The 23,197-nt window shown below is 35.8% G+C and overlaps 1 protein-coding gene across 1 annotated transcript in view; it reads left to right on the top strand.

Annotated features, from left to right (window-relative positions):
• Window positions 1-4,003: 4,003 nt before the first annotated feature.
• Window positions 4,004-23,197, top strand: part of hip1 (huntingtin interacting protein 1) — a 45,430-nt gene continuing 26,236 nt past the window's right edge. The window contains 1 exon segment of the mRNA XM_067451110.1: window positions 4,004-4,361. Within this exon segment, the coding sequence (XP_067307211.1) occupies window positions 4,242-4,361 (120 nt within the window). The 5' untranslated portion in view covers window positions 4,004-4,241.

The following is a 23,197-nucleotide window of genomic DNA, read 5'->3' as shown; positions in this document are numbered from 1 at the left end:
GGGGGCAAACATTTAGGTGATATATTTTTGTAACAGCATCCAGTGAACCAGTAATTAACCCTGCGCCAACCAAACAACCCCATGTCCCATAATCATATAGTGGCTTGGAAAGGTAAACAAGAAACACTGAACCACCATTAGACCTCATTCATCAAAACAATCCTGTCAAATTGTTTATACTGGATGGCAGACCGACACATTTAGGATCTATTTTATAATATAGCCATATGACACAAAATATGATATTTCAGTTATTGGAGAAACACAAGGACAGTGACAAGGACAGTGACTGACTGAAAGAAAGAAAAGATGAATAACTGAATACATTTGCAAATAAAAATAAATACAAATATACCAGCAACACAAATACTGTAAATAAAATCAATACCAACAAAGGTGAAACTGAAGGTTAGCATTTAGTTATGGCCAAGGAGTTCAGTATGTTGTTATATCAGGCTTATATTATAAAATATCTTTATTTACAGTGTTTCATTTCTACTCCTACAACTGTTGCAGTTACTGACATTTTTCATTATGATGTGGTTGGTTTTAAAAAGGATGTCCGACTAATATAGGTCAGTAGTGTCGGGCTTGTTTCCACATATTAATCTATTTTGAATATTGCAGAACAACACACACTCAAAGTGTCAGACGTCAGATAGTGTCAGGATAAGACACAAGACCCATTGCACTAAGTGGGACAATAGCACTATAGGACAGTGTACTCAAAGCCTGCACATGTATTGCATGGTATTGAAAGGAAACATATTTTCCCCCTTCACATATATTTAAGTTAAGCAATCATATAGTCGGTTTTCAAGGTTCCTCTGCTGACATATATAGTGGTGTAGACTGCGGTTGGCATCTTCTACTGACAGCAGAGAAGATAATGATCACTCATGCAGGTCACAGAGCAAAATGACTTCACAGTTCACACCGTCATTCCACTGAATCATTGAAACAAAACTCTGACTCGGCCTTCTGATAGAATTTGCTTTGCAGGGAAATTGAATCTGGCCTCTGCCCATAGAGATAGGACACAGTTAGTGATTGCAGGTGCCACTCCTAAAAGTTTGGCAGTGATATTTGTTGATAAAGGAATAATGAGATTCATTGGTGCAGCAAAATACAAAGAGAATACAAATAAAATAACGCAAGTCAGACAGGCAAATCTAGCATCTGCCTATGGCTACTACATCATATGCTGACCATACAATCTGGACTGTTAAACATTTCCTGTAGAAATTACAGTAACTTACTGGCGGCTGGTTACCAGTAACTTACTGTAAACTAACTTACAGTAAAAATTCTGTTTGTTTTGATTTACAGTAAATTAAAAATACTGTATTTTAGTGGTGCCAGAGGGATATTTCCCACAATGCAACTTTAAATGTTGTATGTTAATTTATATTTGTATGTTACAGTAACATACTCTATAACTGTCTTACAGTAAAATATAGTTAATTGCCAACAGAAGCTACACTGTGTGATATTTTCCCCCATCTAGCGGTGAAAAGGTATATGACCATCAAGTTTCTGTTCCTCTCAATTCCAATTTCGTTTTAACTCCTACGGTGGCCGATTTACTCCAAGATTAACATGGCTTCCAGTTCGACCTCATCCATCAGTGCCATCGAGTGCTAAAACGCGAAAGGCGAAGCTTGAATTTACGGGTATGTCCCTCTTTGGCTAATGTACTTTCAAGATGGAGGGGCAACATGGCGACCAGCATTCAATCCCCTCACATTTTCAATGGCATATTATAAACTTATGAGAATACTTTATTACTTGAAAGAAGTAAATATACATTAATGAGCACATGTATTTTTGAAAGAACTAAGTGTTTTTAGCTAAGAATAAACTAAAAAAGTTACACAGTGTAGCTTTAACTTTGAAATGGAACAAAAACAAGTTAAAGATAGTAGATATGGGCCTCACTTAGGAGAGCGTCAGATTGAAGGGTTTATTTTTATGGTTGAGGTTAACTCTGTTTCAGTTCTCTAAAATATGCATATACATAAATAACTAAGTTTGAAAAGGACTTGTACATCTGTAGATCAAAAAAAAAAAATTAAACAAATAAACACTAAAAAACAATTTACTTAATTTTTTAAGTTTTTGCACCAGATTTTTTAAGTTAATTTCACATATGGAATCAGAGGGATAGTTCACCCAAAAATGAAAATGACCTCATGATTTACTCACCCTGAAGCCATCCTAGGTGTATATGACTTTCTTCTTTCAGATGAATACAATTGAGGTTATATTAGAAAATGTCCTAATCCAAGCATGGCCCAAAATGTATAGCCTAAAAAAATTGTATCCATTATAAAAGGCTCCGGGGGTTAATAAAGGTTTGTGTAAGAAAAATATCCATATTTAACATGTTATAAAGTAAAATATCTAGCTTTCACCAGACTGCCTTCTGTGTTCAACTTACGATAATGGATGGATCCACTTTTGAGGGCTTCAAATTTTCGGCAGCCATTTACTGCCATTATAATCTTGGATTAGCCAGGAAATTTAGTATAATTTAATATAATATAACTCCGATTGTATTAGTCTGAAAGAAGATTGTATACAGATTGTAATCCTTCTAGGAGGGCTTGAGTGTGGGAAAATTATGGGATCATTTAAATTTTTGGGTGAAATATCCCAATAGTTAAGTTAAGTTAATAGTTAAGTAAAATTCACACACACACAAAAAAGTACCTTTAACTTGGCCAGTTAAAGTTTTTGAGTCATTTCTACTCAAGTTACTTTGCAATACTCTGTTAAGGACACCAACACTGAATTAAGAAATGCTTTTAAACTGTAAGTTTACTCAGAACATCTAAGTAAATAATGCAGTAGATAGTGTACAACATATCAACATAAGTGATTGTACCCATCCAAATACAGATACCTCAATACTTGGTACTACACGATAACAGTAACATTCACTGGATCTGACAATTTGAGTAGAATCAAATTTTGAGAAGAAAATTAACTCCAGATGTTGTTGTTAAGTTACTAAACTTAACAACAAAAGCAATGATAATACATGCAGCTGGCAAACAAATGCAACCTTATTAATTATTCATCCCCCATTGTATGATGAAAACACAAGTTTCAGAAAGTGTTATAGTTGTATAATGTTGATATTTACAATTTAATACAATCTTAAATTGAGCACTTATATAAACTTGACTTTGTTTTTAAAATTCTTGAACTAAAATAGTTTTTTTTCTTCTGTATTTTACTTCACCACAGAACATTTTTATTAGTGCACTAAATTATTTTTTTAAAAGAAAGAACGAATGTATTAAATGCATTAAATAATAACATAATAATAATATTTATGTTGTATTTTTAAGTTATCATATTTTGGCATTAAGTATAAAATATGAATCTTTTTGTAGCATCAACATATTTGACCCATTTCCTGCATTCATTCAAAAGTATTTGATAAATATAAGTGATAAACATCAGTAGTCTATTATTTGTAACTTGTATCAATTTATATGGTTCAGAGTCATTGTATTTTTTACTGTGCTTAAATATGAATTTTTATTAGATTTTTTCGTTTCGTACGTGATTGTTTAACTGTTATACCAAAAATATGCTTTTTAATGGTTGATAAAAATCAAAACAATAAATCTGAGAAATATTCATGTGATATTCATGGTTCTAAAACAATGTTAATCCAGGCCTGCATCTCAATTTGCATTCTACAAGTAGCATGACAATAGATACTAGTACGCTTTAAAGATGAAATGTTAAAACGGCTTGCCATAGTATGTGACATTAGTAGGCTAATATTCAAAACTATTTAGGGTAGACAGGGACAGGGTGCATAGTATGCACACTGGGATGCAGGGCAGATAACTGTTTTGGGCAAAGGGCGGGAGCTAATGATTTTCCTCCAGTCAGTGTGTGGAAGCGCTGGGAGGAGCCTTTGACAGGCGCTGCTTTTAGTTGACTCGATTTGTATAGTATATCGGGCGAACTGACACTGTGTGTTTCGCTTACAGATCTGTGGTTGTGCGCAGAGACGCATGTTTTGCACGCTCCCGAAGTAGACAGCGGATAGCACTGGAATGATATTCATGGGCGGTGGACTCAGAAAATGACCTTTTGTGATAACGACGAGGGCTTGGATTTTTCGTGCTCATTTCTAGATTAAATCTCTTTTATTGCACTCTATTTATGTTGATTTAAAAAGTCTCCGTCGCCCGCGCTGTTTGGATTTTCTTTCCAGAATGGACCGCGTCAAGAGTTCCATGCAGCAAGTCCCCAACCCGATTCCCAAAGTGCTCAGCCGTCGCCCTGGCGGTGCCAACAGTTTGGAACTTGAAAAGGAAAACTTCGAGCGAAGTCAGGTAAGGAACTGTAACAACCGCGGGACAAGTTTTTTCATGCAGTCAATGCAGTGCCAACGAGTTTGCAACCCTTTTTTTTTTACAATTATTCCTTAACTAACTAGATTTTTTTTAGTTGTTTGTTTACTAGTAGCCTACTTTTATAATTAATACTAGTATTAGTACTTCTAATACTAGTATTCCGATAATGTGGCCTATCTATTCCAAAACTGAATAGTCATTTTTCCAGTAGGCTACTATTCATTTTCTATTAGTAGTAAAGCTAGCTATTTTAGAATTAGCATGTCTTATCTCAGTAGTTATATTTGGTGGTTCTTAATAGTAATATTTTACATTTTACCAAATTAATTATTGGCCTAATAATAGGCTATATAAAATATATTGTAATATACTCAATATTCAGCTGAATAGTATATTCAGTCAGTGAAATCAGTTGTACCAGCAACAAACTAGTCGAAATTGAATTGAAATCCCACTTACAGATCTTGACCTAATTAAGTTAAATAAAAATTTCTTTCTTGCAATTATGGAAGGAATTTCCTAGTTGTGACTTCTTAATTGGGTTGTAAAAATATACCAATATATTGCAATACAATATATCTCAATACAAAAATGCAACAATGTGTATCGTGGATAGTGACAATATTAATTTTTAATAGTTATGTGAGGGGAAAAGTTCAACTTTACAGAGTTTTACTGTCAGTACTACCTACATTAAACTGCTATATAATGGGTCCTGATAATACCAAATGTCTTATTTTCCAGTAAAGAGTGGCCTACATTATTATATCGTCTAGAATAATTCTGTATTTTCAGCTTCAGAATCATGAATATTTGTATTATGGTGTCACCTTTGTCCTCTGCATTGGGTTACCAGCACCAAGTCCAAGCCTAGTAATTTCACCCCCAATGTATTACCAAGTTTAGCATTTTAATCAACAGTACATTTTTTATTAACCTTTTAACATATGCTTTGGTGTATTGCAATAATATCGTATCGTAAGTTCAGTATTGTGATATGGATTGAATCGTGACATGATGCTGATGGTATGTATTGTTGCACCCCTATTACTTAAATATAGACCCTTATTTAACAAAGTACAATTTCAGTCTTTCTACTTCAAAATGTCACTTTTAATTCAGTGTATTACTTGTTATCTCTTTGCAATTATTTGTGAAATGTACTAGCAATTTCTGAGAGAAAATGATCTCAAAGTAAATCCCACACCATATTTTGTGTAATGATACCTAATATATACTACTGAGATTGAAAAGGCTACTAGTCACTATTGGATTATTACTAATGATTGAAACAAGTATTAGTAACAACATTTATTATTTCCATCTTTTAAAAAAATATTCTTCCTATAGCAGCAAATATATGGCTGTGAGCTAAAGCAAACTGTGCTATAGAGAAAAGTAGTCGGAAATTGCATTAGTTTTTAATTCAATGTATCAGTAAATCAAGCTAATCTGCATGCTTTATGAGAGGTCATTGTCTAATGATCTGTTGAAATGTGAAGCTATTGGAAGTGTTTTCACGTTTTGAGTTACCCCATAATACTTACTTGCTAGGGTGCACAATTTTTGTTGGCTGAAGCTGCCTACTAATGTGTGTTTATCCAAATCATAAAATGAAAATTTAATTGCGAGCATGCAAACTGTCATGTTTACAATAAGATAACTGATGGCCTTTTAAATTCAGCTTTCAGTTCAGTGAACCTTTGCACATATCACACCTTAATTTTATCAGTCCACATTCTAGTGTCTTGACGGGAACAAAGTTCTACCTGGTACTCTCGACCTTCAGTATAGGATAATATAGGTAATGGTTTTCAAAGTGCCATTAAGAGTTCAATTACATGTACACTTTTTTCATAAAATGATATTAATGTGCATTATGAGATGTTTAAGTCATTAGTATGAGACTGTTTCAAAATCAAAGAGATCCTCTTGAGTCTTGTGTTTCCAAACGGATGCCCATGTATCGAGCAGATGTAAAAGCTTTTAGTGGCTCAGAGATGCAGCACTAAAACCAAGGGGCTGAGTTTGATGGTCATGCATTTTGGTTCTTGCCATTAGCCTATAGTGTATTTTGATGTGTCTTCAGTCTTTAGAGAGAAATTAACAATATCTTGTTTATCGTGACCTTTTTTAAAGTGCACATTGAATTATGCAGTCAGTGTCTGGGTGCTCCAAGCTGAAAGTGTGTGAAGTATGGAGAAATGCATTCTCATTGTTCGTGCAGACGTGCACTCTTTTCACTTCTCTGGGGGTCTTTGCCCTCCCCATCCAGAGACAGCCATCACGAAAAGTAGGTCACATGAATGAAGCAGCAGCCGACTGCCCTACTGGTGGGTTTCAGAGTGTTTGAAAACAGCATGACCTCGTTCTTGCAGAGATTTCTTGAGACATCAACTAAAATTGGCTTAATTTCTTGTTTCATAACAATGTCCACAATATGCAGCATAATGTTTGATTCAAGTGTGCATAGTTCAGTCCTGTTTACAATTAGGACAATGACATGGATTAGCACGACTCATGTGACGCATGCGCTCTTGAACTCCTTTAGGACCGCTCTCTGGGTCAGACTCAGAAACGTGAGTTTAATTGTTCATTTTTTGATTTTTAGAATTTATTTGATCAATCTGATTTTTAGTTTAACCAAAATAGGCCCTGAGTGTTGCAAAAGTCCCCCTGTCAATCCTTTTATGCCTTAAGAACAAACCCTAACCAATATGTATATATTTTTTTCATTAAAGATAATTTCTTCATGCCTTAAAATAGCTTGAATGTAACTCTATGAACAATCCATCAATATGCAAATTAGTCCCTGGCCACTTCCACTCAGTCACATCAGCTTTGGCAAGTGATCCACTTGGTCAACTAGTAAACGCTACACAGTGCCAAGTGTAAATATTGGATTCATTCATCCATATATGTTTGAACCAGATACTGATTCAGAAGTGAAAGAGGAAGAGCGAAATTATACAGGCAGTGCTAAGCACCCTCCAACGAGAGCAAGAACATTCTCAGATGATATTGTAGTGTCATATTGACGATTTGGTTAACTCTCCAGCACGTATTTGCGGTCTAGCGAACATCAAATATTTTTATTTACTATATGTTTTTGCAGCCTTGAGCAAAGTAGCCATTCACAGATATGTTTGTTGATCTCTTGAATGCAGTGACCAATCAGGTTTGTTTAATTTAGTCAGAATCCACTCATGGTCAAAACGCCGGAGTTTTTGTTCAGCGCTCGTGATTCCTCTCCTAAACAAAGTGTTACAAAGTACAAAGTTACACAATGTTAATGAGAAATTCATTGTACAATGTAGGCAACTTCATTGAATATAACCGAACTATAGTGACAGCTTTTTAGTCATTTCTAGGTGATATGACCAAAATCTTATTTCACAATAATGATATATATATCACAATATAATCATTTATGTTTTAAATTAGATTTTTAGGATATCAAAATTTGATACCACTGAAATGTCATAGTTCTTATCACAAACTAATACTAGCCCAAAAAACTCTTACTTGAGCTTACTGAAGACAAATAAACAGTGATAAAGACAGAGCAAAGAAAAAAACTACAACAGAACAAAGATACAAATGAAATGAAGTGAAACATTTCAAGCACTAGAAATACTACATAAAATGTATAAAGTAATCAAATGTATAAAAAAGCAATGCATAGTCTTTACTGTGTAAATTAAATGTATTCTTATTAAAGTTACAAAAGTGATTCTGTCAAGAGTAGTGAGAGATTGTCTCTCTTTTTTGTTGTTTGATTAAAGGAACTGTTTGAAGAAATATATTTCAATCAATCATAAAATGGCCGTGATATGTCATTAGACATTAAGAAATCATGTTAATTTCAAATACTTATATCCCTGACAACAGTAGTCTGGCGAGGATATTGTCATTTAAAAGTTGTTGTTGCAGCCCTTAACTGATGTTGATGTTGACATGTTGTGTTTTGGCCTGAAGCTCCGCCCTCCACCTATCTACCAATCACGAAGTCAGTAGTGTTTCTGCTGACAGATCTGCTCTAGTTACCACAGCTGCAGCTACAAACGCTCCTGCTGGATCTGGCAACCTTGTGTCAGTTGGGATTGGGAGAGGGAGAGGGATAGTGATTGCAGTACTAGTTTTGGCCACAAAATGACAGCAGGTAAATTTGAATGCTGTTACTTTAAGACTGACTGCACAGATCCAATATACTTGTGCGTTTTTCTTTCTCAGTTTCTTAGTTCTTTCTCAACTGTTAATGTTCACTTAAGGCCTAAATGACTCATGCAAATACATGGTCACTTTGAGACACAGGTATGTGGTTTTAACCGTTCAAGCCCTATTAGGCAGCAAAAAGCAATCAGTTAATTTCCTATGCCTTTTGAGCAGCGGCTTCATGTCGCACGTCTCTCAGGTGGTGCTATGAGTTTTCTTTCGCTGCCAATTGTGCTTTAACGGTTTAAAATCCGTTTAAACCACTGTTTAAACCACAGCGCTTAAACACGCATGCAAACATGACCGCACAGCGCAGCAACGTCACATAATTGTAACCGTGATAGAGACGTGTCTGCCGGTTATCGTCCAACCCCTGCTAGATACAATCCATTCAGAATTCGATTAAAAGTTGACACATAATGGTAATTGATACGATTAGCCTTTAGCTTGACTACATGATCAAACAGCTAAGAATGTTTTGCTAATGTTACACAAACCATGTTCCCGATCGCCAACTCAGAGTCAGACAGCTGCCTTCTGAAAATCAGCATCTTTAGAAAAAAAATCATTGAAAAAGCACTCGCCCCACACATTGACGGGGTTGGTTAGAAATTTGTGATGGTAGGAGAGGGGCAGTTTCAAACTAAGATGGTCTTTGCTACACTCACTACAGTTTTAAAGACAAAATATGGTGTTATGGTTTGTCTTAAAGCACCACACAGACATAATCAACATGATAAACTTGATTTTCAGAGGGGTTCTTTAACTATAAAGCCTAAAATGAACATTCATATCTAAAAATAATACTTCAAACAGCACAAACTGATCAGGTCTCTGTAGGAAATGCTATTGTGAGCAATCCTTATCAGCTAGTTTGCCTGAAGGAAGTCTGATCCCATAATATCCCGTCTCTTTTCTGCTCTTGGAACACTATGTTTAGATTAATGAGCCTTCTGTGGTGTGAGTTCAGCCTGTTTTAAATGAGAGGATGTTAGTGTGGTGCTCTGTAATGACACAAGCATGGTTTGCCTTGTGGCTTGATGTTAGAAGATCAGCATCTACTTAACTTGGGGTTTATATGGAGGAAATCTAAGCAGGGAACCTTTGTTGTGGTCTGAGTCTAACAGAGGGACATCCGGCCAGCCTCAGAATCTATGCCGATAAAAACATGTTAAGCGAGTGCTGCCAAAATAAGTCCTCTGCATATCATAGTATAGTAAACATCCTGCAGAACATTTTGTATTAGGCAATGTTCAAGATAGTCAATCTGAAAGTAAAGTTGATCCTCATGCATGTTTTTTTAAAATTGTTAAGGAAAGTTAGGGTTGTATTGTGGGATTAAATTCCCTCCAAATGTATTGCAGTCACAGATCAAATAATGTGTGATTTAAAATTTAAGATAAAAATATATTGAACAAAATGAAAAAGAAATTAAAAAAATGATCAGAATAGCAAACAAAGTGCGCACACAAAAAATTAACTTTCACTTTTGTTAGTTGCACTCAAATCATCCTTGTTTATATTACTGAAAGGTGCACTATGTAGGATTTTTGCAGTATTATATCCCCAAACCACGAGGCCAGTGTTATATATTTTGTTCAGTTTAATTCTTACAATATCCCAAACTATTTGTAAATTGTGAGAAAATTGCTATTTTAACCAAGGACCCTGGACGTCCAAGGGAGTCGCCTGCCAATTGCGTCATTTCTCCGGTACCCTCGGTTTCCGGTTTTATTTGGCAGACACGCTTTACTCTTAGCAGTGTGCAGCAAGTGTCACAGCAGCCACTGAGCGAACGCACAGAGTAACGTCTTAACATAATTTTTTTTAAACACACTTCAATGTATCTGATACATAGACTGTTAAAAACATATGGACGTAGTGTCCGTGACGTCACCCATAGGATTCCGATAAGCCGTTCTGAAGCTTAAAGTATGGGCGAGCTGGGTGTTGCCATCTTGTGAGCAAGTCATCGCGTGTCACTCCCGGATAACAGAAAATGGGCAAGGTGACGAAATGACTATAGACGGCAGATAAATGGCTATCCACTTGTAACCACACCCTTAATTATGCAGAACTTTAAGGCTTTTTATAACGTAAACGAATGAGTTATAAAAAAATTCACCCCCTCACAGTTGTCATGAAGATCAAATTTAGCCTTATAAGCCAAAACCACAATTTGTACCAGGCTGTAAACATGTTTTTTTCTGCTTTAAAGTTGAGAATTTTAACATGGGGCTCAATGAGATTCTGCTCCCTTCTGGAGCCTGTCCCTAGTGGCCAGTTGAGGAATTTCAGTTTACATTACTTCCGTATTGGCTTCAAGAGAGATCGCGGGAGGTTGCCGCTTGATCTGATATGATAAACAGAGCTGCGTTACCTCATACTCATGACTGGAAAAGCAGAAATGGCCCCGCCGACTGTGTCCCTTCATAATAAAAGTCCCGCTGCTTGCTTGCGATCGCTCCAGCGGCCTTGTTCAGCTACCTCAACACTCGCCCCTGCTCTGCTTCATACTACAGTAACATTAATAATCGCATCCATGAACATGATTTCTGCCCGAGTCTTATCCCGATTCTTGTCCACCGGCTGTGAGGTGAAGATCACGTCCCAAGATGCTGTGCTCAAACTTGGCGTCATCAAACTACACCTTTGTTTTGAAAAGGCGCCCTCTAGCGGACAGAAAAGTTACATAGTGTAGCTATGTAAAAACTCATGTAACTATGAAAATTATGATGTATATTTTGTGACAGAACTCACTGTATGTGCATACATATGATAAACATACATATTTTTACCAACTGAGAACTCGTGATCATTTGTTTTGTTCCAAAACACAGACTTCATTTGTTACAATGTTGCATTTTCTTCTTGGTTCGGTTAGCTTTCATAAGGCAACCTTTCAAAGCGTACCAAAATGTATTCACGCAAGTCGCATGCAAGTACAACTGTCCTCTTATTGGTCAGAGTTTCCTTTGCGAGATAACGTGATAATGTGGCAAGATGGAAACGGCCAGCTTGTCTCTGCTTTACGCTTCAGAACGGCTATTCGGATATGGGTGATGTCATGGACAATACATCCATAATTTTTTTTACAGTCTATGGTCAAGACACGCAAACACTATTTGAATATTATAATTCAGCTAAAGCAGGAATCAAGGCTTCATCAGGACAGCATTCTCGCATTAAGTGCAATCGCACAAAAGTTTAAGATACAGAGGTGCTCTTTTGGTTTCAAAATGTGATAATAATGTGCTCACAGAATCAGACACTACTGCTTTTTATATAGAACATTTCCCCTTTTGAATTATAAAACGATTTGGTCCGTTGGGTCGGATTGCTTTCATACCTCAAGGGAACCGTTCCAGTTCATTTGCAAATGGGCCGAGACCGCCTCGTTTAGGCAGTCTCGGAGTAATTGTTTTGGTGCGGTTCTGAGGGTGATTGCCGTGTTCACATATGTCTAAATGAACTGAACCCAGGGAGAAAATACACCAAGTTCTGACACACACACAAAAAAAGCTCATGTGTGAACGCACCCTAAAGGAGTCAAAATAGTGGCAGGAATTTGTTTGTTGCATGTATTTATAAACTAAAATTAATTTGATGGCATTTTCAACACCTGGATGAAACTGTGATGGGCAACGTAGCTCCTCTGACCACACCAGAGTTCTTTTGCAAGTGGACCGAGAGACCCACCTTTCCAGACGTTTCTGTCTGCTTGTTTGGTGTGCACCAGAGTTCACGCTTCAAATTAATCGCACCAACAGAGAAATTGCAGAGTTTGTTTTAATCGAACCAAACCTGTCAAAATCAAGACCTGTCAGTTTCTATTTGCCAGATTGTCACTTTAATGCAAATTTAGGTAATTTGGGTTCTATTACTGTACAGTGAAGTTTATGACCCTGCATCTCTTGTGCTTGTGTTTCTTCCTGTGTTGATACCGTACCTGTGGAGGAATTCTCGGGAGGAGCCTAATCTTGCCCCACTCTGTTTTTCCAGGACTCACCCACACAGAGCTAGACAGTCGTAATCTCGCCTCCCTCTCCGCAGCCAATCTTTACTTTCAGCGTGTCACTTCCTACAGTTGTTATAATATCCTTTTAGTATCTCTTTCTGCTTTAAGTAATTCACTATTTCTCAGTTTAAATTAAGTTTTCACACTCTTTCCATCACGTATGTTGACATTTACTGTGGCTCCTCCTGTGGCTTAGAGGGTGAGGAGGGTTTGTTGGGGTCATCGACAGCAGGAGGGCATGTATGAAAAGCCCTGAGACAGCAAAACACACCGACCCTGGCCTGTGGCCTCCGTTCGCTCGCTGTGGATTAAAAATCCTATGCAGTTTGGGTGGCGGCCAGATGTCTGTGCCAGAAACAGCGTTCGGGTCATACTGCTGTCATACAGACCATTAATGCATCTAAGGCAGGGGATGTAGTCATATTAAATGCAGATTGTTGATTTATTATTTTAGGCCTTAAAATAAAAACACATTTTTTTTTTTTGTGTGCATAGCCTAACTTTTGAATGCAAATTATGATGATCAAATATGATGATCCTCTTATGGTGGACCCCCTTACTATGCATTTTCTTGTATTCAGACCCATTTACAGTATACTGTGTATACACACACACACACATACACACGTCTGGTTCACTGTTTTTGTGGGGACTCTCCATAGACGTAATGTTTTTTATACTGTACAAACTGTATATTCTATCCCACTTACACTGCCCCTGCCCCTAAACCTACCCATCACAGGAAACATTCTGCATTTTTACATTTTCAAAAAACATAATCCTGTATGATTTAGAAGCCCTTTGAACCTGCTGGTTGGTCTAATGTGGTTTACAGGGACTCTCCATAGGCGTAATGGTGTTTATACCGTACAAACCATATTTTCTATCCCCTTACAGTGCCCCTGCCCCTAAACCTACCCATCACAGGAAACATTCTGTATTTTTATTTTCTAAAAAAAAAAACATAATTTAGTATGTTTTTAAAGCTATTTGAAATATGAAGACATTTGAAATGTCCTCATAAACCACATTTATAGTGTAATACCAGTGTAATACCCATGTAGTTATACAAATGTGTCCTCATAAACCACATAAACAGGCTCACACACACACACTACTTTATGCTCATCTAGGCTGCATTTATTTGATCAAAAATACTGAAAAGAATATTCTGAAATATTATTACAATTGTTTTCTATATTATTTTACTTTTAAAATATAATTTATGTGATGCAAAACTGAATTTTCATCAGCCATCTGTGACATGATCCTTCAGAAATCATTTTGATACTCCATTTTTATCATTGTTGGAATCAATTGTGCTGCTTAACATTTTTTTGGAACCTGTGATTTTTCAGCATTTATATATATATATATATATATATATATATAATATTAATAAAAAATAATATATAAGCAATATAATAAAATATGTAAACAATATAAAATATTTGTATGTTTTGTTTTTATTTCTTACTGTCTTAACTGTATTTTTTGTCTTCTAAATATTCCTGTTCACCACCCTAGTTTGAAAAGTCTTTCTTATGAAAAATCTTTTTTTTATTGTTTTTGTTTTATTATTAAAATAATTTACATTTCTATAAAATATATATTTTAATTGCTATCTACAAAATAATTTAGCATCTAGAAATAGCATTTAATGAAGTCTTTGAGAAGTCATGAAAATTCCTTGGTCTAAATCTCGGAATCCTGTGGGTAGAAGCAAAGGTCACATTTACACAATGAATGTGAACAGTTAATATCCACTGTAATGTTATCATTTTTTTCCATTTCAATTCATTATTTAAAGTGGGCAGTAAACTTGTCTGTCTGAAACTTGTTTGTTGCTTGTGGTCAGTGCGAGATGAACAGACATAGACAGTGTGTGGGCACTGACTCACTGGCAGTCACACTACACTGCCGTAGCGTCTCACTGGGTTGAATATGCTTGACCAATGAAACACATCAGTGTAAACTGCCCCGATGGGCCTACCACACAGTACCAGGAAGTGATTTCTCTTTAGAGAGCATGCTTTGTTTGGACCCCCCCATTTGTTCCTCCATGGGTAGCATATAATTATAACATTTGATCTTTTACCATTTTTGGATGTCTCTAGATTTTATATTTAGGATTTATGTTAATTAGAAGAAAAATAATAATAGAATAATTTATATATATATATATATATATATATATATATATATATATATATATATATATATATATATATATTATTTATATTATTTATTTATTTAGTTTCAGAAGGAAATTATGCGCACCAAGGCTGCATTTATATACAGTAAAGCAGTAATATTGTAAATATTATTACAACCTATTATTGCAACGTATGTTATTTTAAAATGTAAATTAAATATATTCATGTGAATAAATCACAGGAGTAAATTACATTTTAAAATGCACGAAATGAGAACTCAATTGTAACATTTTACAATTTCTAGTCAGTGTCATGTGATGCTTCAGAAACATTTTGAGATGCATTTTTTTTAATTGAATAGAAAGTTTACAAAACAGCCTTTGTCTTTACTGTCACTTTGATCAATTGAATAATTTGTCCTTGGCATGTACAGGTGCTGCATAGTCATATAATTAGAATATCATCAAAAAGTTGATTTATTTCACTAATCCAATTCAAAAAGTTAAACTTGTATATTATATTTATTTATTACACACAGACTGATATATTTCAAATGTTTATTTCTTTTAATTTTGATGATTATAACGGACAACTAAGGAAAATCCTACTACAACTAAGGCTCAACTAAGAAAATTAGAATATTATTTAAGACCAATACAAAGAAAGGATTTTTAGAAATCTTGGCCAACTGAGAAATATGGACATGAGAAGTATGAGCATGTACAGCACTCAATACTTAGTTGGGGCTCCTTTTGCCTGAATTAGCAATGCAGCATGGCATGCAGTCGATCAGTCTGTGGCACTGCTCAGGTGTTATGAGAGCCAAGGTTGCTCTGATAGTGGCCTTCAGCTCTTCTGCATTGTTGGGTCTGGCATATCACCTTCCTCTTCACAAAAGCCCATAGATTTTCTTTGGGGTTAAGGTCAGGTGAGTTTGCTGGCAAATTAAGAGCAGCGATACCATGGTCCTTAAACCAGGTACTGTTTGCTTTGGCACTGTGTGCAGGTGCCAAGTCCTGTTGGAAAATTAAATCTCCATCTCCATAAAGTTGGTCAGCATCAGGAAGCATGAAGTGCTCTAAAAGTTCCTGGTATACGGCTGCGTTGACCTTTGACCTAAGAAAACACAGTGGACCAACACCAGCAGATGACATGGCACCCCAAACCATCACTGGCTGTGGAAACTTTACACTGGACCTCAAGCAATGTGGATTGTGTGCCTCTCCTCTCTCCCTCCAGACTCTGGGGCCTTGATTTCAAAAGGAAATGCAAAATGTACTTTCATCAGAGAACATAACTTTGGACCACTCAGCAGTACTTTTTTGTCTTTAGCCCAGACCAGACGCTTCTGATGCTGTCTGCTGTTCAAGAGTGGCTTGACACAGTGTGACAGCTAAAATGTCTTGCATACGTCTGTGTGTAGTGGTTCTTGAAGCACTGACTCCAGCTGCAGTCCACTCTTTGTTAACCTCCCCCACATTTTTGAATGGGTTTTGTTTCACAATCCTGGGTGTGGTTATCCCTATTGTTAGTACACTTAGGCTGCATTTACACTGCAGGTCTTGATGCACAAATCGATTTGGTGACTATATCAGATTTTTTTTTGACCCACTTAAATCATCTTTTAAAAGCGTCTCGTATCCGATATTTGCTTTTGCACTGTACACTGGCGAGACAGCCCAAGACATTCTTAACCGGAAAAGGAAGTAATATGCAATGGATGCAGACAAAATGATTATACAATGTTTGTTTTACTTTTCACTTTTTGAATGGAATTTGTAAAATCAATTTTTGGATGATATTTTAATTATATAACCAGCACCTGTATATAAAAATATTAATTTCTTAAAAAAAAAAAAACCTACATTCACTTTTGAACATTCAAGTATTCTAATATGTTTGTATTCTTATGGGGTTTTTAAAATAATTTTTTTAATGTTTAGTATTTAAAAAAAATATGTACACTGTAAAATTCTTTTTTGTTTTTTGTTGGTTTTACTCAAAAAGTAAGTAACCTAGTTGCCTTAAAAATGTTAGTTTATTGAAATTAAAAAATTGAGTTGATACAGTGAAGTAAATTTGTTTAATAAATAGAAACTCAAAATATTATTGTATCTGAACCAAATAAAAAATTGTTTAATTTAAGTTTAAAGTTTAATTTAATATGGGCCATGGGAACATAAGGTCATCTTGAATTAAATGCATATCCTTTAAAGCAAACACGAGTTCTGTGGTAAATAAATATACTATTTTTGCTTGTTATTTATAAAGTAACACTAACAGTTAGCAAGTTATGTACAAACATTTTTTTCTCTAATATATGCCTTGACGGAAAAGTAACCAGAGGAGGGCGCCATTTACCAACATCACATACGTTATCATGTGCAGGAGTATTTAACTGGAATTGTTTCAATCACGTCATTGATTCTGCACATCGATAATAGCCTGTATATTTTAGCATACAACAACTCTCTTATTAGGCAAACAATTCTAGATAATAATTCATCTGTAAATCTGTACATGGCATAATGCATTATGCTTGCTGTGTGTCTCTTGGATCTTTTGTATCATTGCAGTTAAGTTTTAGTGCATTCTGATTTGCTTCTGAAGCATTCACATGCTATTTTTTTTGACACGGTATGTGTAAGAACGAAGACCTTGCATCAGTCTTGCGATACAAACATGTCCACTTCTGTTTCTTTTTAGTGATGTAACATTCGACAGAATTTTGCTCTCGCTCTCATTTTTGCCCTTTTAAGCCCAAAGCTGTGGCAAATGACATCAGTGTGTATGAAGAACTCCTCCTCTAGCATTACAATCCGTTTTTTGTACCTGTCACATAATATGTAGTCCATCGTCTAGCGCTTCCATTAAACGCTTGTGACTCAAGAACGCTTTAGAAAAGCCACTCGCGTGAGTCTCGCCATCTGCCAATCGGATCTTCGGCGCGCGAGGAGGACGGGGAGGAAATAAGAGAACGGAACGGGAAAGAAAAGGAGAGAGGGGGACTGTTCGATACTGAACCGGACACATGTTGAGTTAACGGGCCGTTCCTGCTCCCTCCGCCTCCCTCAGCGGATTCGCAGTCTGCTTTTGATTCCCGAGCAGGGAACCGGTTCGGTTCGCCTCCCCTTCCATAACCCCGTTTGAACTATGGACTCAAATAAAATGGTAGGTGGTCGATGAAATGCTGATGTTTAGCGGGTGTTGTGCATCTACACGTTTTGGGGGGTGGGGAGAGATTCGCGCGGGGTTGTTTTGTATCATGGATTTTATGATTTGGAGCAACAGTCCTGTGTATTTGTTTACCTTGACCGTCGCGAGCGCCCACTGCTTAGACCGTTACGTTTAAACAAGTTGCAGCGATCTCGCGCAATAGCCGTTTGCGCATTTTAGCCAATATTAGGGTGTTTGGGCTCATTAAGTATTTCCAAAAACATTCCAGGATTTAGAAAGTCACAGCGAGGGCGCTAATGTGTCTTTTTTTTTTCGTGGGAAACTGCGTTTAAATGGACTCTTAATGTCTTAATGTTTTGTCAACATGGAGCACACGACCTGTTTTTATCTAACGTAGCTTACTTTAATGGATAGTTCAACCCAAAATACAAATGCTGTCATCATTTACTTACCCTCATGTGCTTGTACCATTTCTTTGCAATACAAGGCATGCTATCCATATTGAGTCACCATTCATTTTCATTGTAAGTAAAATACTCAATGAACGTAAATGGTGACTGATACTTTATGAATGTCAGTCGTTAATATTCCTCCTAAGATCACATTTTGTGTTTCGCAGAAGAAAGTAGCCTAATAAGTCATTAATAGCCTATTTATTACATTAAGCAAGCAGTGACATTTTCTTTTGTTTTGGTGAACTGTCCTTTTTTAAATGCGCACATAATAGCCTATAAACTTTAGGGTTTGAGGACTTAAATGTTGAATTTTGACTGAGTTGCTTTGTAGATTCTTGTAGGATCAGAGACGGTATCTGTACCTTTTTTTGAACACGTGATTTCACAGTTTTGACTTGAATCACCGCATCCCGTTTTCTGCTTTGACTCCCGACCTGCTATCAACATTGTATGTGTAATATCTGCTTGTTCTCAAATCCCCCATGTCATGCTCTGCTTGACAATGGTATGAAAACATGTTTTTACTTGAGTGGGGTCCAACTTACGATCCCCAATGGAGATTTGTGTGTGTGTGTGTTTGTGCTGCCCACGATGACGCTAAATCGCGCTTTATAGAAAGTCAATAACTGATGTAATTTGCAGAGAAGCAGGAGCAGTGATTGAATTTGATCTGTCTTCTGGGTTTGCTAGAGTTTTTGATATGTCCTCAGAAGGTCTCTTGTTAGCAAGCTCATAAAACTCAAGTTTTCTTTCAATAGTGGTGCTGTTACAGCACTTCAGTCCTTTTGGCCTAAACCTGTGAGGCTTTTTTAGAAACCTGCTCCACTTGTCCGTCTCAGATGTGTTTACTAGGTAACACAAGTACCACAATTGTGTATTTTTTAATATTCACTTTAATGCTGTGTGTAATGTAGCTGTTTGGTAATGTAAACATTCTGCAAAGTTGAAAGTTCATGATAAAGTCTTTTGCCAAGTCGTTTTTTATTAGAATCTCAATGTATCACAGTTCTGCTTCATTATCTATCTACCTATCTATCTATCTATCTATCTATCTATCTATCTATCTATCTATCTATCTATCTATCTATCTATCTATCTATCTATCTATCTATCTATCTATCTATCTATCTATCTATCTATCTATCTATCTATCTATCTATCTATCTATCTATGGTACATCATACTAGAATGTGGTAAATCATGCTAGGACCATGCTAGTTTACCATGCAAGGTAAACTATGGCAAATGAGGTAAACTATGGTAAATTGTGGTAAACTGTTAAATCATGTAACTGTGGTGAATCATGGTACGGTAATTCTACACTGTAAAAAATTATTTAGAAAAAAAGTTACCTGGTTGCCTTAATTTTGAGTTAATTGAAATTAAAATTTTGAGTTAATACAATGAAATTTTTTAGATTCGACAACCTTTATTAAAATATTATTAAAAGATTTTGTAAGCATATTGGGTAATTGTGTGTGTGTTATTTCTGATGATGCAGTGAAACATGCCAAATAGTGCTATTTTCATGATTTATCAATTTTTTTATGTGGTTCAGATACAATAATATTTTGAGTTTCTATTTATTAAACTAATTTCCTTCATTGTATCAACTCAAAGTTCTAATTTCAATAAACTCACAATTTTAAGGCAACCAGGTTACTTACTTTTTTAAGTTGAACCAACAAAAACCAACCAATTTTTTTTACAGTGTAGAACGTGGTAAATCTACTGAGTAATAGTAACCTATCTGTCTGTCTGTTTTCTGATCTGTATTGACTTCAAAACTTTCAAACTTTAATTTTTGAATTACTTTTAACTTCAAACCTTTGAACTTTAAGCTTTTTAGAAAACTTTTTCAAACTTTCTGGTCCGGCATTCACAAGCCAACATAAAGTTTGTCTCGACAAACTCTTTAATCAATAATAAAAAAAGAAAGTTTAGCTAGTTACCTTAAAAAGCATAACTACAATATGATTCTCTTTATTAACCATCTGGTTAAAAAAATTATATTCAAAGTGCACACATCTGAAGTGATCATCATGATATAAATGTTAAACAAATGACTTATTTAATATATTTTTGCAGAAAATATACATGAAATATGAAGGCAAATATTGTACAACAAATGTATCTGAAATTAAATCTTACATTCTCAGGAATAATATAGTATAAGAAAAATCCTAAATACTTTTTAGCCAAAAAGTAATAACAATAACTTTTCCTTAAATTTTTATTTATTAATTCATTTTTATGATTTCTCGATTTAAAAATATTAAAATCGTGGCAAAAGGTTAAATTCAAATTAATTGGAAAAATACCCCAGCCCTAGCTGATGGTGAGGAATTACAGTTGCAACATCTCATAATGTACCTCAAACTAGCATAGTTATACTAGAGTAACATATCACTGAGAAACATCCCTTTCAAGTCGTCCCTGCGGTGGAGACTTGGGTTGAATAAAAAACTAGTTCGTCCAATGTTTCATTATCAGACGAGCTCAGATTGATATGGTAAAATTGACGTCATCGTTACTGTCTTTACCGCGTGTACAATCGCTGAGCTTTAGGAAACTTCCAGACGGAGCTGAAGTTCGGTTATGGTAATGGATGTTTGCACTTGCAGTATGCGGTAGACCAATCACAGCAACAGACGGGCCTTCTGTCCAATCAGAGCAGAGTAGCTAGCGGAAAGGAGGGATTTAGAGAGATTGGTTCATCCATCAAGTGTGTGTGTGTGTGTATATATATATATATATATATATATATATTCTCACAGTGGCCTTTAATTTAATGCGTTTTTTGGATTGTGTAAAAAGCTCGTGTTTTAGTGTTTCTACACATGTGGTATTTGCTGTCTCAAAGACAAGTGTTGTTGATGATGCTGCATTTATTGCATTGTGGATGATTCTGCATTTATTGTGTCATGAATAATCGTGCATTAATTGAGGATCCGTTTGCATTTGATGTTGGTTTGCTTTTAGCAGCTGTATTTGGTCAAAGTGAAGATGTATTCAAAGTATTTTGACAGCCGGATGATTTACTATGTGTTAGTAAATGTATACCCTCATAAATGTAGACCTGAAAATCAGTTCCACTAGTCAAGTATTGCTGCTTAGCAAGGTGATATTAACTACCCCTTTACATTTGTGCAAAACTTGTTGTGACAGCACCTGAAGCCAGTCCAGTCAGGGTTGGCAGTGCGTTTTTTCCCCCTCCACCCCAGAGTCCTTACTAGTGTTGACTAAATGTTCATGGCAAGAGGAAGTCTGAGTCATAAATGAGTCAAATTTATTAATTTTTTTTTAAAAGGGAAGAAAAAGTATTTTCGCAACTCTGTACACAGTTGCCTTTCACAGGAGTGACCTTTAAAAGGGGTGGAGTTGTTTGTAGGAGACTGCGTTAGCTGAAAAAACACTAGTGGCTCAGTGTGAGCATCAATCCCCCACTCATCAACAAGCTTGCATATGTTCTTGTAGAGTGTGAGAGAGTTTTGGTATTTTATGGTGTTCAGACCTAATCTTGAGAACAGAGTGCCACCTCAGGAAGTTGAGAGGTATTTTTAGTTCTTTCAACTTTAGGTTTACACCCACACCTCAGAAAAAACTGAAGAGAAGCCGCAGATCAGCAGTGCTTCGAGAGATGGTGCACTTTAAACTGGAAGCCTATTCTCTGAACCACCTCAAATAGTGAGATTACCCAAAATGGGAAGCTGGGAATGTTGTTTGGGTTGGCTGCGATGTCCTTTAGAGGACTGTGGGTAGAGTCTGCATTCTTCAGTCAACAGGATATGGGAAAGTCAGGGTGATCCAAGATGGTAAGCTCTAGAAGAGCGAGACATCAGAAGGCCCTTGTGAAACTACCTCGGAAACAGGAGACAATAGAGAACATGACCACAGTTTGATGACAGGTTCACAGTATCAGGATTAAAGTGTATGGGGCATTTTTGGATGAACCATCCGTTTAAGGACAATATCTTTAACAATATCAAAGTCTTTGGAACATTTCGAAACACAAATGTCTTTCACCTTTGGTCAATTAAAGGAACTGTATGTAAGAAATGTATTTCAATTTATCATAAAAGGGTCCTGATATATCACTAGACATTAAGAAATCATGTTAATTCCAATTACTGATGATAGATAATTAGACTGAAGTTGCTTCATTGCAGTAAGTGTTCATCTGGAAATATTAAGAACAATATTGATACTTACATAATACATATACTTAAATTTGATATTTATATTAATACTACATTTACAGCATAAAGACATATGTACCACAACCTGAAAAGTAATGTTTTTACAACTAATACTGAATATGACCGTTACCTGTTAAAGTACAAACTATCAATCAGATAACAAAAGGCATGTAGAGGATTGTGTAAAAAAATTTTTTTTCACATGTTTATCAAATGTGCACATCAAATGATACAGTAGCCTCCATGGGGTTAAAATTATATTTCATGCAAAAAATACAGCTGTGTCATAATTTACTTTTTGCCATTCTGTACTAGGCTACATTCTTTATTCATTATAAGTGGAAAGAAGAAAGGGTCATTTTTTGACTCACAGGGGGCCTGGCAGGTCCTTAATCATCTTCACATCTATATACAACACTCAGCTTTGCATTCAGAAATGCACTGCCATCCTACGCAAAAACAATGCACCTGCTTTATTATTTCTTCCCTTGAAACCATGGTGAATGAATAACTGCTTTTGCATTTCAAAGCAAGCTCTACAAACAGCTTGTTATGCCACAAATAGTTTATTCAATCCCTTGCCTACAGCAATATC

Source organism: Pseudorasbora parva, chromosome 8, assembly GCF_024679245.1.
Source record: "Pseudorasbora parva isolate DD20220531a chromosome 8, ASM2467924v1, whole genome shotgun sequence".
Lineage (NCBI taxonomy): Eukaryota > Metazoa > Chordata > Actinopteri > Cypriniformes > Gobionidae > Pseudorasbora > Pseudorasbora parva.
The sequence above is the reverse complement of the archived record's forward strand: the minus strand, read 5'-3'. Positions and strand labels throughout refer to the sequence as shown.